Raw genomic sequence first — 15,052 nt, forward strand, 5'->3', positions numbered from 1 at the left:
TTGGTCCATGACTGCACTGAACAGCACACTTCTGTCCATCTGGGGACAAAAGATTCTGGAGCACGCAGACAGTGCAGGTAAAGAACTCACCCTCCACATTCATGCTCCTTACTCTGTGAGGACGAGATGGACATTACCAGAACTGAACAGGGTTTTCCTGGTCACTCCCATCATACTGACCAAGGGGCTGCAGTGCAGTGGAATGCAAGGGCCAACCTTGGGTCACCACAAATGGCAGTGTGCTGGCTTCGCCACAAATGACGGGAGTTTTTAATCGTACTGCATTGAGGGACTTGCCCTCACCACACCAACTGTTCACATGGATCCTGGCTGTGATGTTAACAACTTTTATAAAATATTTTAATTCCTAAGCATTGGCATTACTGAACAGAGGCCGTGGCCTTGCCTCTGCACAGGAGAGAATCCACCCGCACCCACGGATCTGAAATCACCTAGATGTTGTCCAGACAGCAGCAGGACAAAGGCCTCGGGGAGTTCAGATCCAAGCAGAGGACTGAGGAATTACTGCAAGTCGTTGGAGAACCCACGTCTACAGACAATGTTTCTACATGTACTAACTAGTTTTTTAAGTGTATGTAGATGTCATTAAGACAAATCTTTGAAAATACCTTAAGTGTGAATAATTCAGGTTAGTTATGGGACACTATATACTTTCTCAATTAATAGATATTAAAAGACAATCACGTATCACTCAGGGTCATCACAATAGCTGGACATTAAAAAGGGGTCCTTGTCTTCCAAAACATATGCCAGAAATAGCCTGACATAGGGAAATTCAAATCCTTCAATATCTCAAAGAATAAATGATATATATCATTATTAAATATATATTTAAAGAAATTATGTATAAATTCTAAATGACTGAATTTCTCATCTTTTAAGTGAGGAAAGAAAAAGCTGCAGCAGAATTTATCCCCAGGTGATTTAATAGAGGGATCTTATTCATTATATACAGGATTCTCTGACGACAGTGCGCTGGTCACCAGCCGGGTAACCCAACAGACACGGAAAGCCCGGGGCAGCAGAGGGGCCGCTAAAAGTTGACAGTCTTGGCTGGCTTCACATCTTCAATATCAGACAATAGCCAGCGGTAAGTACGGTGGCGCCGCAGCACCTCGATGGCCTTGAGCTCCAGGGGTGTGGCCTGAATTCCAAGGTCTTCCAAGCCAGGCAGGTGAGGCGACAGCATGTCTGTGATGTGAAGCTGTGGACACAGAACCACAGAGAACTCTGAGAACTGACCAAGAACACAAAGTGCTATCTCACTGACCCTTGAAACACTCAAGCTGGCCTGAGTCCCATTACCGAGACTTGTTTCCAAAGGACACATGCTGGTTTTGATTCCTGGACCTCACTAAAAGTAGACCACAGAAAAAGAGCTTTAAAAAGAAAAAGGCAAGGTCACCAAATATCAGCGTAAAGGTCCCCAGCACTACCACGAACAAGGAACACTGGCTCCAGATGAGCCATTCCCCAGACTGAACGAGAAATCAATCTGCAATGGAGAAGCGCCAGCCACATCGTCACAGTGGCTTCAAAGGAGGTCCAGGAAGAAAATAAAACAGAGGCTAATGCAGAACCAGCCCATTCCCCAATTCTCCCTTGTGCATGGGCTTCCTGCTTCCGTTTGCACTGCTGCAATAGGGAGATAATTGGTGTTTATTCCTTGCTAAGAGATAATCCATTAACCTTTGTGCTTCTACTATACTTTGCCTTGCTGACTGATGCTCGCCACAGATCTAAAAACACCAAACCCATCTTGTTTGTAGAGGAGAATGAGCTGGAAGACTTCTACGATCCCAAACCATGCACAAGTGCATGTAGAGAATCAGTGTGCATATAGAGCACCTCACTCCTTCATCCTCCCCACCTGGCAAAGTCTGCAATTTTTACTGAAATGCTAAGAGGCAGCCTCCAAATCGAAAGCCCATGTTTTAATTTTTAGGTAACACTCAGAGGATCATTTGACTGTTCTTGTTGAGAAAAGGTCAACAGGTCTTCAAATGTAGAGACAATATGGAATTTTTATTTTATTTTGTGTTCTTCCTCAAAACACTTCTACATGCTGTGTGGGAGACAGCAAGACAGAAAGAACCAGAGCTCTGGAACCCAACACACTGTAAGGGGACAAGACAGGCAGCCCGAAACTGGTCAAGAGAATGAGAAAGGAATAACTGACCTACTTGGATTAGGGTAAGCAGAGTGGAGACCTTTCTTTAAGCCAAAAATGTTCAATGCTATTACATACACTTTCAGAATACAAAGTTGAAAAACAAAAACAAAAACAAACAAACAAAAAACCCAAGGGCCGGGAGAAGCAGGAGGAGTTAAGATTTGCCATATATTTTGAGGGTTGCCTGAATAATACCCGCTGATGGGCTATGGCTGTGCTCCACAAAACAGCAGCCGCTGGACAAATGTGGTAGTTTTCACTTAAGTTTAAATTAATTAAAATTAAATAAACTTCCAATCTTATTTCTTCAGTTGCACTAGCCGTTATTTCAAATGTTCAACAGTCGTACGTTGCTAGTCTCTATGTTTTGAACACTGTAGATTACAGAACACTTCCATCACTGCAGAAAGTTCTGCTGGACAATACTGGTTTAGACTGGTAAGAGAAAGTAATAAATCAGGGGAGAATTGCTAAATTTTTGGCTTGAGCAACAGAGAGAACAGTGATCTCATTAATTAAAATGAGAGAGGCCAGGAGAGAAGCAGGTTTGCAGTTCTATCTGCGGAGATGTTAAGTTTCAAAAAACTGTATTAGACCCAAATACATGTAAGAGTCTGCAGCTGGGAAGGGTGAGGGGCAATTCAAGGCTGGAGATAAAAATGCAGCCGTGAGCTGACAGACAGCAGCTGGAGCCTGAGATGAGGGGAGAGTCGTTCAGAGGTTAAGCAAAGATACAAAAGGGCTGAGGACAGAGCCTGTCAGTCCCCCAACATTTACAGATCAGGGAGAAGAGGGTAAACCAAGAAGAGAAAGCGAAAAGCATGGCCGAGTGAGAGGAGGAAAAAGCAAGGGAATATGGAGATGGCCAGAAAACAGACTGGCAAGTGAGGGTTCACGGGGAGAAGGGATGATCACAGGTAGCCCAGATCACATATAATCTGGAAAAGAGCAGTCTGTGGGGAGAAGTGGGAATAAAGCCTGGATGGAGTGGGTTAGAAAGACTGAGGTAAGCAATGGTTAACGGCAGGAACAGATAGCTAGAAGGGACAAGGGAGGGAGGGCTTCACCTTTAAAAAAACAGAGCCCTGAAGGCATGTTTGTGTGCTGTTGGGAATGATCTAGCAGAGAAGGAAAACAGATCACATCTGAGAAAAGCCCAGGGAGCATCCCCACAGCCCGAGCAGGCTGGGGCGGGGGGTGAGTTTCAGGGCCCAAGCTGCGGGGCTTGCTTCAGAAAGAAGGATCATGGACAACAGCATGCAGATAACCCAGCGAGCAAACAAAACTCAATTCTAACTTATCCATCTCTGTAGTTCTCTGCCCAGTACCTGGCCGGAGAGATGTTCATCACATACTCACCCGCTCCACTTTATCCCTTGTGGTCCAGGGTTCAAACGGACTCATTTCAAAGAGTCGTGCTACCCACCTAGAAAAAGGAATAAATACGGCGCATGTGATAGCATTTCCACACCCAGTACTCAAGCTGGCCTCCAAGAAGCACCAGCAGAAAGGCTGCCATACAGGCGGGAGCTCACTGACTGTTTTGTTCTGTTTTTTAAAAAATAACCAATATCCTGGCACCCCTACATGTGAGGTTACCTTTCCTTTTAAGCTAACCCAGCCCAACTGCCCTAGCTTGTGGCAGTCCTGTTCTCCACGGAACATACAATAAATCCGAACAAATGAAAATTAAAATAAAGCCATTACTACCAACAAAATAAACAAAAATATCTGACGTTCAGAGAAGTCAGTGCCATCTAATCTAATTTAAACCTCACACATTCAGATATGCTTCTGTTAAGAACACCGGGCAAGCCAAGTAGTAAGCAAGATGCAAACTGTAATCCTTAAAAACAGGGTCCCCCGCCGCAAAAACAAAACAAAACAAAAAAAAAAAAAAAACAAAAGAACAGGGGCCCCAAGGGAACAAAAAAAACTGAAAAGTAAGGAGATGCCTAAGACGATGATTCAAATCAGGAAGCAAACAGAAAACCCAGGACAAGAGTGCCGCCTGCCTCAATTAATGGCATCTCTCCACTCTTACTGAAAATAGGGTTTTCCTTATCTGCCGAGCTCCTGTTAAGTATCTTCAGAGCAGGGGGTCTCACCTTGAGTCCGGGGAACCCTAGGAATTCCTCAGGGTCCCCACAGAGCACTGGGGCAAAGGCTGGGTGTTCGGGTTCTGAGGACACCCATCACTACACTAGAGCAGCTCTGCTTCTATCTGATTTACCTCGTAGGTCTCCAGTGGGTCACTGAATGCGGGGCTCCACAGCTTTCTAAATACTTAAAAAACATCGTTCTAGTATACATAAAAAAATAAAAAAGCAAGCTGAAAATGGGTCAGAATTTCTCCAGGAGCAAATAAAGTCTCAGAGTCCAGACAACCGGTCCAGATGGCACTATACTGGGCTATTACAGCGTAATTAAAACACCCCCAGCAAACCTCCAACTCTGTGCTCTGGTTGGGTGTTAACAGAGGACTTCCATTCTCCACTTCCGTGTCCTCAACGGGCCACTCCCTGTGCATATGCCAACTCCACTTCGCGGTAATTCTCAATTTCCTGCTCAGCCAAGGAAGCAGCTCCCTGCAGTCTGGCTCACGGCCCCTGCGCTGCACCAAAACCACTATCAAAATGACCTCACTACTGACTCCAGTGGATACTTTTAAGTCCTTCACCTCATCTGACTTTTCAGTAGCCTTTCATTCCACAAACACTGAAAAAGTGCCTACTGTGTGTGTGCCAAACACTTTTCCAGGTGTGGGAGCCAGAGAAGTGAACAAATAGCCAGGCTCCCCTTCTTGAAACAGTCATTTCCTCCCTAAAACACCCCCTCCTATCCCTATCTAGGCTTCTAAATGTTCCACTTCTTTCACCTAAATGTCTGATGACTCACTTTGAGCCTCTTGATAAGTTTCTCTGACACTGCAAGTCCTTTAAACAGAAGTATTCCTCGTGCTTGGCCCCCAGCTCTACTCCTTCACGTGCACTACATGCTCTTCCCTACTTACGTCACTCACAGAGTACTGAGGATGAAGGAGACGACTTGAAAAACAGAACACCCCAATGAATAGTATCATCACGCTGCAGTCTGCCTATTTTTCTAATACCTGTGTTAGATCACAAGCTTTTTAAGGGTTTAGTATAGTATCTTGAATCCCTAGTGCCTTGCCTCAGACATAGAGGGCATTTGGGAAATATTTGTTGAATGAATTCAGGAGTGAAATGCCATGTTGGTTTATAAGTCTATCTGGCAAACTGGATGTGAAGGTCTCCCCAACCAGACCACAAGTATGTGACATGATCATTCTGATACTCTAAACTTGCAAAGGGAAGAAGTGAACCAAGAAGCAGGACAAGAAGAAAGAAGATAAGGTACCACAAGATCAAGTGTAAATCAACCCAGCTCCTTTCCCCAATGACGTGACCAGATTGGTTTAATAAAGAAAAGATCCTTTCCCACATCTGGGAGAGAGGTATGAAACAAAGGGAAACCTGATCGTTCCTTTATGCAACCTGCAGAGCAAGACACTTCTCCAAATTAAAACCCAGTGGTTTCTAATGAGAGAATTTGAAGAACTGCAGATTTAACCTCTCAATACACATTGTTTTTCTCATCCACACTAAGCACATTTCCCTTTCTTTGACACCTCTGGTTCTGTCCTAGAGTAAAACCAAGACATCAGAAGCACCTCCTAGTTAGAGATTCAGAAGCTCTACTGTAACAAACATACTCCCTATAACCCTAAATGACAGCATTACAAACAAATGTATGGTGTTAGCTCTATTTTAGAAGGCATAAAAAGAAGCACTTTACTTACCGATAGGCAAAATGTGGCAAAGGATATGGCAGGAAGGGTCTGTGAGCCACAGCAAAGGCATACTGCACCAGGTCGAAAAGGAGGTACCGATTGGGCCTACAAAAAGAAAATTTGTAGTTCTCCAAACTATTCACTCCTTACAAATTTTCTAAATTTAACAACTAACATTTTTCTTACTAACATTTTTCTTATGAAAGACGAAACACATAGCACTATAGTCAATACAGATTGGCACAAAGAAAATTCACCCATAATCCCATCAGAGATAAAGTTAATATATTTAATGTAGCCTTCTCATCCCCTTACATATACACATTTTTTTGCTTTTACAAATGTAAGATTACACAGGTCTTCCTATTCTATAATGCCTTTCATTTAACATTAAATCCTAATCACCTTTCCATGTCACTCAATATTCTAGTGCATGTTTAACAGTCACATAAATAGCACTGCATACAATCATAACTATTGGATAAATTCCTAGTCTCGGGGATATTTAAGTTATTAAAATATATTTTTCTTTTATAAGATAATGCTTCAATGGCACTCTTACAGTAAACATTTGTACTTATCCATAATTATTTACAGCGTATTCTACAATGGAACTGGCTCCGACTATGCTTGGAAAATTTAAGGCTTTTATTGAATATTTCCAAACTGCCTTCCAAAAAGGTCGTATCAATTCACATAAATTCATGTAAAATGCTAGCAGCCCCCTCACCAAAAATGAGTTTAGTCATAAAACTGTGCCAATCTGCCCTAATAATGGTACCCCAACATTCTGATTTGCATTACTTTAATGATAGAGATTTTTTTTTTCTTTAGTTTTGGCTACATATATTTCATTTCTCTCTTGCTTCCTGAAGCCCTGTCTATAAAGAATGATTTCTAAGAATTCTTTATATGGGGGGGGGGCGCTTGTGCATACATGTGATGATGCGTAGGGGGAGGGAAAAGGAAGAGACAGACTCCCACCAAGGAGGGAGCCTGATGCGGGGCTCGATTCCAGGACCAGGGGACCAGGACCCAAGCCAAAGGCAGACACTCAACTGACTAAGCCACACAAGCGCCCCAGAATTCTTTACATTTTAATGACATAGTTGGAAATATTTTTTGCTGTTTGTATTTTGCTTTTTAATATTTAAGTGTTTTGTGACATACACAAGTTTAAATATTTCACTTAAGCAAAAGTTCTGATTTATTTTATGGCTTGATTTTATATTTAGAAAATCCCTCTTTAGTAACTAGTGACATAAGTTCCCACATTTTTTTTTTAAGGATTTTATTTATTTGAGAGAGAGAGAGCACGAGAGGGGGTAGGGTCAGAGGGAGAAGCAGACTGCCCGCTGATCAGGAAGCCTAATGTGGGGCTCGATCCTGGGACTCCAGGATCATGACCTGAGCTGAAGCAGATGCTTAACCAACTTGAGCCAACCAGGTGCCCCCACCCCACTTATCTTTTTAATGTTTTGAGATTCTTTAATCCATAACATGGTAGATCATTCAGTAAATGGTATTATATCTTTACCTTATGTAGATATAATACCATTTACTGAATGATCTACCCTTTCCCCATATTTTGAAATGTCACATACTATATTCTTACATATATCTGAGGCTGCTTCTGGACTCTCTATTCCACAGATCTGAGCAGTTTTGTCCTGATATAACCTAGCTTTAATAATTATTATTGCTTATAATACATTTTAATATCTCTTCACCCGTTTGCCTAGACCCCTTTGCCTCAGAAAGTCTGTGAGAGCTCAAGAGCTGAATGAACGTAATTAAGTGAGAAACTCCTCATTCTGACATTTTAACAAACAAAAACAAAAACAAACAAACAAAAAAACATGAAAATGTCAGCGAGGGGACTATCAGACAAAGGCCTCAAATAGCTTCCTTCAAGTTTCAGAAGAATGTGTAAGGATCACTGCAGGGCATACATGCTATGCCAAAAAACAATCTGTAATCTTCACTATGACAAGCAATACTGGTATCAGGGGTAAACTAATTATATGTAATACACTTGCTCTTCAGTTGCTCTGAAGTACTTTGTGTTCCATTAACTGTGACTCAAAGACCCGTTTAAGTGCCTCTGCTCACAGAGAAAGGCACACTGAAGCCTGTGCCCTTCCCAGCTTAGGTTTCATGGTTCGGCATTATAGTCATTCCTTTGCAAATACCCTCAGCAAAACCTTGCCCCCAGCTGTCTCTCCACTATACTAGCATAGCCAAGTCCCTCTTCTGGTTCATGCAAGTGTCTGCCTTCTTTGTGCCAGAACCCCAGAAAGACAGAACTGGAGAGAAAATAAAACGGGGCTACCTGACTTCACCTATATTTCTGATCACTAACTTCGAACAGAAGACTCCATTCTGCTGTGCTACCTTACTCTGCTCTCCTAAGTGCTGTTCTTCTGTGCTCCCCTGGAAAACTCCCTATCTTTACCCCAGGCCCTCAAGGTTTCCATATACCTCTCTGACTCACCCCCTGCTTTTTAGCGGATGATCTCCCCACTTATCATCATTTTCTTTTTTTTTTTTTTTAAGATTTTATTTATTTATTTGACAGACAGAGATCACAAGTAGGCAGAGAGGCAGGCAGAGAGAGAGAGACGAGAAAGCAGGCTCCCCGAGCAGAGAGCCCGACATGGGGCTCAATCCCAGGACCCCAGGATCATGACCCGAGCAGAAGGCAGAGGCTTTAACCCACTGAGCCACCCAGGCGCCCCTTATCATCATTTTCTTAATGGTGACTTCTGAAGTACAAAAGTTTTTCATTTGGGTGGAGTCTATTTTTATCATTTTTTTTGTGATTTTTATCACTTTTATCTATTTTTCTGAAGTATGCTGTTGATATCACATCAAAAAATCTCTGCCTAGGGCCACCTGGGTGGCTCAGTCGGTTAAGCATCCAACTCTTGGTTTTGGTTCTGGTCATGTCTCTGGGTTGTGAGATCGAGCCCCGTGTCCAGCTCCACACTCAATGCCAAGTCTGCTTGACAGTCTTTCACCCTCTCTCTCCCTCCCCCTTTGCTCCTTGCCCGACTCACACTCTAAAATACATACATAGATACATACATACATAAATAAAATCTTAAAAAAATAAAATAAAAAATCTCTGCCTCGCCCAAGGTCTAGATCATTTTTCTTCCAAAAGTTTTAAAACATTAACTCTTACATTTAGGTCTCTAATATATTTTGAGTTAATTTTTTCACGTATTGTGTGAAGTGAAGGCCCCATGTTCAACTTTTTTGCATGTGGATCTCCCAGGACCATTTAAGGAAAAGATTATTCTTTCCCTACTGAAGTGTCACAGCACTTCTGTCAATAATCAATCATCTATAAACCTAAAGGTTGATTCCTAGACTATCAGTTCTGATAATTCATCTATATTCTACTCTCATGCCAGTCTCAGTCTTTATAACTATGGTTTTAGAGTAAGTTTTGAAATTAGGAAATTTAAATGCTCCAACTTTATTCTTCTTTGTCAAATTGGTTTTGGCTATTGTGGATCTCTGCATTTCCACATAAATTTGGAATTCATTTGCCAATTTTTGCCAAAACAAAAAACAAAAAAGCAAAAAACCTCCTGGAATATGGATACGATTGGATTGAATCAACAGATGAATTTGGGGAAAACTGCCATTTTAACAATATTGGCTCTTTCAGTTCATGACCATGAGATGTCTTTCTGTTTACTTAACTCTTCTTTAATTTCTCTCAGCAGTGTTTGCAATGTTCTAGATACAAGTCTTATTTTTGTTAAATTTATACCTAAGTATTTTATTCTTTTGATGCTACTGTGAATAAAATTTTCTTATTTTTATTTTCAGATTGTCATCTGCAAATACATGGAAACCCAGCTGCATATGCTGATCCTATACCTTGTGACCTTGCTGACTTTATCAGTTCTCACATTTTTATGTACATATGTCTATAATAGGTATTTAATGAACAAATGATGGAATGGACCAACATCCTATAGTTAATAACTATGAAAAAACTAGGAGCAAAATTAAGGTCTTATGCTTCTGTCTTCACCTCAAAGTGTCTGAGAAATAAGCCAAGTTTTCCCCTGTGCTACAGAGACAGAAAGAGAAACACAGATGCCTAGCTACACTTACGGCAGTCACAAAATACGTACATTGCCATGCCAAGCACTACTCTCCCACCAATGTGCCAAACAAGTATGGTGCACTACAGCCTAGCAGAGAGACTGGAGGTCTCTTTCCCTCAAGGTAAAAAGGGAAAGGGCTAAGAGTTATTTCCAGCAAATAGTAAGCAAAGTCTGTAAAGCCAGTTCTATTTTCTTTTCATCAGAATCCTAGTCTGACTAGAATCAGATGTCTTTGAGTCTAGTGATTTATGGACACTGAGCTGAACACAGTTTTTGTAGCTGATTCTTCTGGAGTATATAACTGTGCTAACACAGTGAATGAAGAACTCAGAGAGAGGGATACATCCTGCAGCTGCTAGATATGGAAATGTAATATGGTTTTTAACAATGACAAAAATTTTACTAAATAAACTAAGCCTTTAACAATAGTGAAAAAATAACAATGTATGAATTCATAATCCTCAGAATATATACTATGCTTCCTGGCTTAGAGAGAAAAGCATCTTTTCTCTGGAAGCAAATATTTCTTAGAAATTACGCTATCACTTAATTGTTAATCAGATTCTCACCTTTCATGGACATCAGGTGTCATCAGTTTGCTTCATAGAATGATAGGGTTCTGGGCCAATTTTTAGGTGGACTCAGTACCTACCAACCTGGCAGACTGAATCTTCACTTTTTAGTTTTAATTAAGTCGGAAAAGAGGTTCTAAACCCAGCTGTAGCAAGATTTAAGAAAATCAGGCAAGTCACATAGCTTAACTGTGCCCCATGTGTCCTAACAGCAAAGAGGGCATATCATGAACGATAAGTCTCACAAAGCACTACCAACTGTACTCAAAACTAGCCATCTCCAACTGTTTGGGCATATTGCAATACTCTATCAAAAGCAATTTAATTTTGCAACTGTACTTACTCCCTAAAAGTATTGTTTGTGTTTTTGCATCTATAATAATATCCTTTTATATGTTAAAAAACATCACTGGAATAGTACAAAAGCATCCTTGGTGATCACTGGACAAAGTATATGTAATAGTCTAGGGCAGTTGGTTCTCTCAGACTTTGATGACAGAAAAATCACTTATTAAAGCAGATTCCCCAGTTCACTCAAAATTCTGATTTAAAGGAACCATTCAGGAGATTCTGACGATAGCGGACTTTGGACAGCTCTTTGAAACACACTGAACTCGGGGCTAGTGAATAAAATTTCTGGAATAAATACCGTAGAGGAAAAATGCTAAAAATGCAACAAATAAAACTGTAGTGACATGTTTAGAAGTTACTGTTCTTATAAATCATTACAATTTGTTCATTTTAACAGGGAGCACAATTTTAAGGTCAAACTCTAGTCACCTACCCAACGAAGGCAAAAGATTTCCCTCTGGAATCTGGATCCTTAATTGCATTAATAATTCCTTTTGATACATCTACAACCTGTAAGAAATCGTAACACATGTTTAAGTAATTGTCGAAAGAGAAAAACAGGGATGGGGAGAGGGAGGGTGGGAGGAAGGAAAGCAGGCCACATCAGTCACAACCAAAAAATAAAAAATAATAAAAAGAAATTAAGATAATGGCACTGTCCATTTGAAAAAGCTCCTTAAAAATCCCACTCCTCAAGGCCTCAAATGATCTGCATATTGGAAGGTTCACCTAAATATTTTTTCTGGTCAGCACATGCTCACGCTCAGGCGGCTGCTGAGGCCCTTTGATCGGACTGTGCCCACTGCAATCTCACCCCTTAACACCCGTCCTAATGCTGTTACCAAGCTGTCACAAATCAGTAGGCAGAATCCTCCGGAACTGCCAATATCCTACCATTCTGACTTGCCCATTTTATATGGTTTCAGACCCTGTGGTTTTCAACAGGGGTGATCTAAGCCTCACCTGGAAGGCCCTTTTGGCAAAACGCCTGGAGATATTTGTAGCTGTCACAACTGGGGAGGTAGTGCTACTGCCATCTAGTGGTTAGTGGCCAGGAATGCTGCCAAACATTCTACAACAGCCCCTCCAACAAAGAATTATCTGGCCCAAAATGTCAACAGTGCCATAGATAAGAAAGCCTGGTTTCAACATGCTCTTACCTCTGGACCCCTGTACTTCTGTTCTGTTCCCTCGGCTTGGAATGCTCTTCCCCAGCCCCCTTCATCTGACTTGCTACTGGTCATCTTTGAGGTCTCACCTTAGATGTTCCCTGTGGGAGGCTGTCCCTGACCCTGAAGCCTGGATTCAGTGTCCCTCTGCTGTAATTACATAATCCTCTCCCCATCACAGCACTTACCACACTGCATGACAAATGCTTTGCAAGCCTGCCTCTGACTGAGGCCAACGTGAGGAGAGCAATTTGTGTCTCGTTCATACCTCAATGTTCCCAGTGATGTGTACAGTGTGCCTGACACATTCAACTTATTTTTCTTATGTGAGTGAACAAGTGAACACAGAGAATACGTGTGCCTCTTAGGTAAACTGAGAGGCAAGCAGCTGGAGCAAGTCGAAAAGAAAATGATGGAGTTACAGGAGTAGATTAAAACCAGAAAACGGATCACCTGAATCTGAATCCAGCCAAAGCCCCTTCATCCAGGGTACTTACGTATACTGGTTGTTTCACCGTCTTCTTGCCCAAGGAAATAAGAGGTACACCACCAAACCAGCGAATATCTGGCAGAAGAAAGAGAAGTATGCTAAGAAGTCCTCAACTACTAGAAGGCTCACCAAACTCCACATGCTCCAGGTTAGCAGAATCATTCTGCATAACTGAAATAACAGAATAAATGTAGCTGACACTGAGAAAGCTAATGGGCAGCCAGGCCAAATCTTGAAGGACGTGGAAAGTAAGGGAAAACAGTCAAATGGCTTGGCCACTTGGTGCACGGCCACTCCCAAGACCGGACAATCACTGCACCCCATCCCAAGGAGGAACATGGGAATCAACAGATCAGCAATACATATGGGGAACTCAGAAAAAGACTCTGATAAAAAAAGGGAATTTAGAATATGATGAATACATTACCACAAATATGTGGGAAATGAAAAGATTACTTAATACATGGTGTTGAGACAATCATTTATTAAAATGAGAAAAAAAGAGGACGAGAGGGAGGGAGAAAAGGCTTATATCTCACCATAAACCAGAGCAAATACGAAATGGATTGAAAGTAAAGGTAAAAAAAAAAGCCTTACAAAAATTTTTTAAAGTAGACATTATTTATAAAAGCATCAAAAAGAATGAAACACTCAGGAATAAGTGTAACCAAGTTTGCTAAAAACTTGCACCCTGAAAACTATAAAACATGCTGAAAAAAAATTTTTTAAATATTTATTTATTTATTCGAGAGAGAGAAAGAAAGGTTATGGGGAGAGGGACAGAGAGAGAGGGAGAGAGAGAATGTCAGGCAGACTCCAAGCTGAGGGCAGAGCCCGACACAGGCTTTATCCCACGACCCTGAGATCATAACCTGAGCCAAAACCAAGAGTGGGATGCTTAACCAACTGAGCCCCCCAGGCACCCCTCCTGAAAGAAATTTAATGAAGACACAAATAAATAGAAATGCATCTCATATTCATGTCAAACTACCCAAAGAATCTACCGATAATGCAAACCCTATCAAAATCCCAATGATGTATTCTGCAAAAGTATAAAAAGCTCCATCTTAAAATTCATATGGAATCTTCAGGGATCCCAAATAGCTAAAACTATTTTGAGAAAGAAAAACAAAGTTAGATCATTGGCGGGGGGGTGGATTTCAAAGCTTAGTACCAAGCTAGTAATCAAGATCCGAACAGTGGCATAAAGATGGACATATAAACTAGTGGAATAGAACAGAGAGAAATAACTTTTATATGTATGGTTAAATGATTTTTTTGACACAGTGCCAAGATCATTCAATGGGGAAATGACAGTGTTTTCAATGACATCAGTTTCAATGGTGTTGGGGGAACTGAAATCCACATATAAAAGAATAAAGTTGGACCTTTACCTCACACCATATACAAAAATTAACTCAAATTGGATCAAAAACTTAAACATAAGAGGTACAACTACAAAATCCTTATAAGAAAATACGGAGAAAAGCTTCATGACACTGGATGGAGCAATGATTTCTTGGCTATGATACTATAACATAGGAAACAAAAGTAAAAACAGATAAGAAATGAATTTGGGGAACAGAGGGAAGACAGTGACATAATTCAGTTCAAAGCAGAAGATAAATTTTACTTTACTTTAATTAATTCATTCATTCATTTAGGACATTCCCTGCCCAGGGCAAAGCTCAACACAGGGCCTGAACTCACAACTCTTGATATCAAGACCTGGGCTGAGATTAAGAGTCAGAAGCGTAACCAACTGAGCCATCGAAGCACCTCAATGAATTTTATATGTTTTTTATCACAATTTTTCTTAAATTGGAAATTAACATAGAATGTGAAAAGACATGAGCAATCAGGGTGAAAAAACACAGGCTAAAAATATCTAAAGTGGATAAATGAACTGTGGTCCATACATACAATGGAATATTGCTCAGCTATAAAAAAAGAAATGAGCTATCAGCCATATTAAGACATGACGGAAGCTTAAATGCAGAGGCTAAGTGAAGGAAACCAATATGAACAGGCAACACAGCACATGATTCCAACTATATGATATTCTAGAAAAGGCAAAACTATGGAGACAGAAAAAGATGAGTGGCTGTCAGGTATTGGGGTGAGGGTCGCAGGGTAAGGAAGGAAGGATGAGTAGGTCGAGCACAGGAGATTTTTAAGGCAATGCAACTATTCTCTATAATACTCTAATGGTAGGTAGATGTCACTATACATTTGTTAAAATTCACAGAATGTACAACATAAAGAATGAATCCTAATGTAAATTATGGACTTGAGTTAATAATAATGTATCAATATTGGCTCATCAATTTCACAA

At 40.8% G+C, this 15,052-nt stretch overlaps 1 protein-coding gene across 1 annotated transcript in view; it reads right to left on the reverse strand.

Annotated features, from left to right (window-relative positions):
• Positions 1-929: 929 nt before the first annotated feature.
• The window catches only part of NDUFA9 (NADH:ubiquinone oxidoreductase subunit A9), a 34,812-nt gene continuing 20,689 nt past the window's right edge, over positions 930-15,052 (reverse strand). Inside the window, exons 7-11 of the mRNA XM_032874815.1 lie at positions 12,725-12,792; positions 11,492-11,568; positions 6,018-6,113; positions 3,554-3,620; positions 930-1,225 (exon numbers count right to left, since the gene is read on the reverse strand). Coding sequence (XP_032730706.1) covers positions 1,055-1,225; positions 3,554-3,620; positions 6,018-6,113; positions 11,492-11,568; positions 12,725-12,792 — 479 coding nt within the window. The 3' untranslated portion in view covers positions 930-1,054. The remainder of the gene's footprint in view (positions 1,226-3,553; positions 3,621-6,017; positions 6,114-11,491; positions 11,569-12,724; positions 12,793-15,052) is intronic.

This window comes from Lontra canadensis, unplaced genomic scaffold, assembly GCF_010015895.1.
Source record: "Lontra canadensis isolate GAN:19392208 unplaced genomic scaffold, GSC_riverotter_1.0 scaffold53, whole genome shotgun sequence".
Lineage (NCBI taxonomy): Eukaryota > Metazoa > Chordata > Mammalia > Carnivora > Mustelidae > Lontra > Lontra canadensis.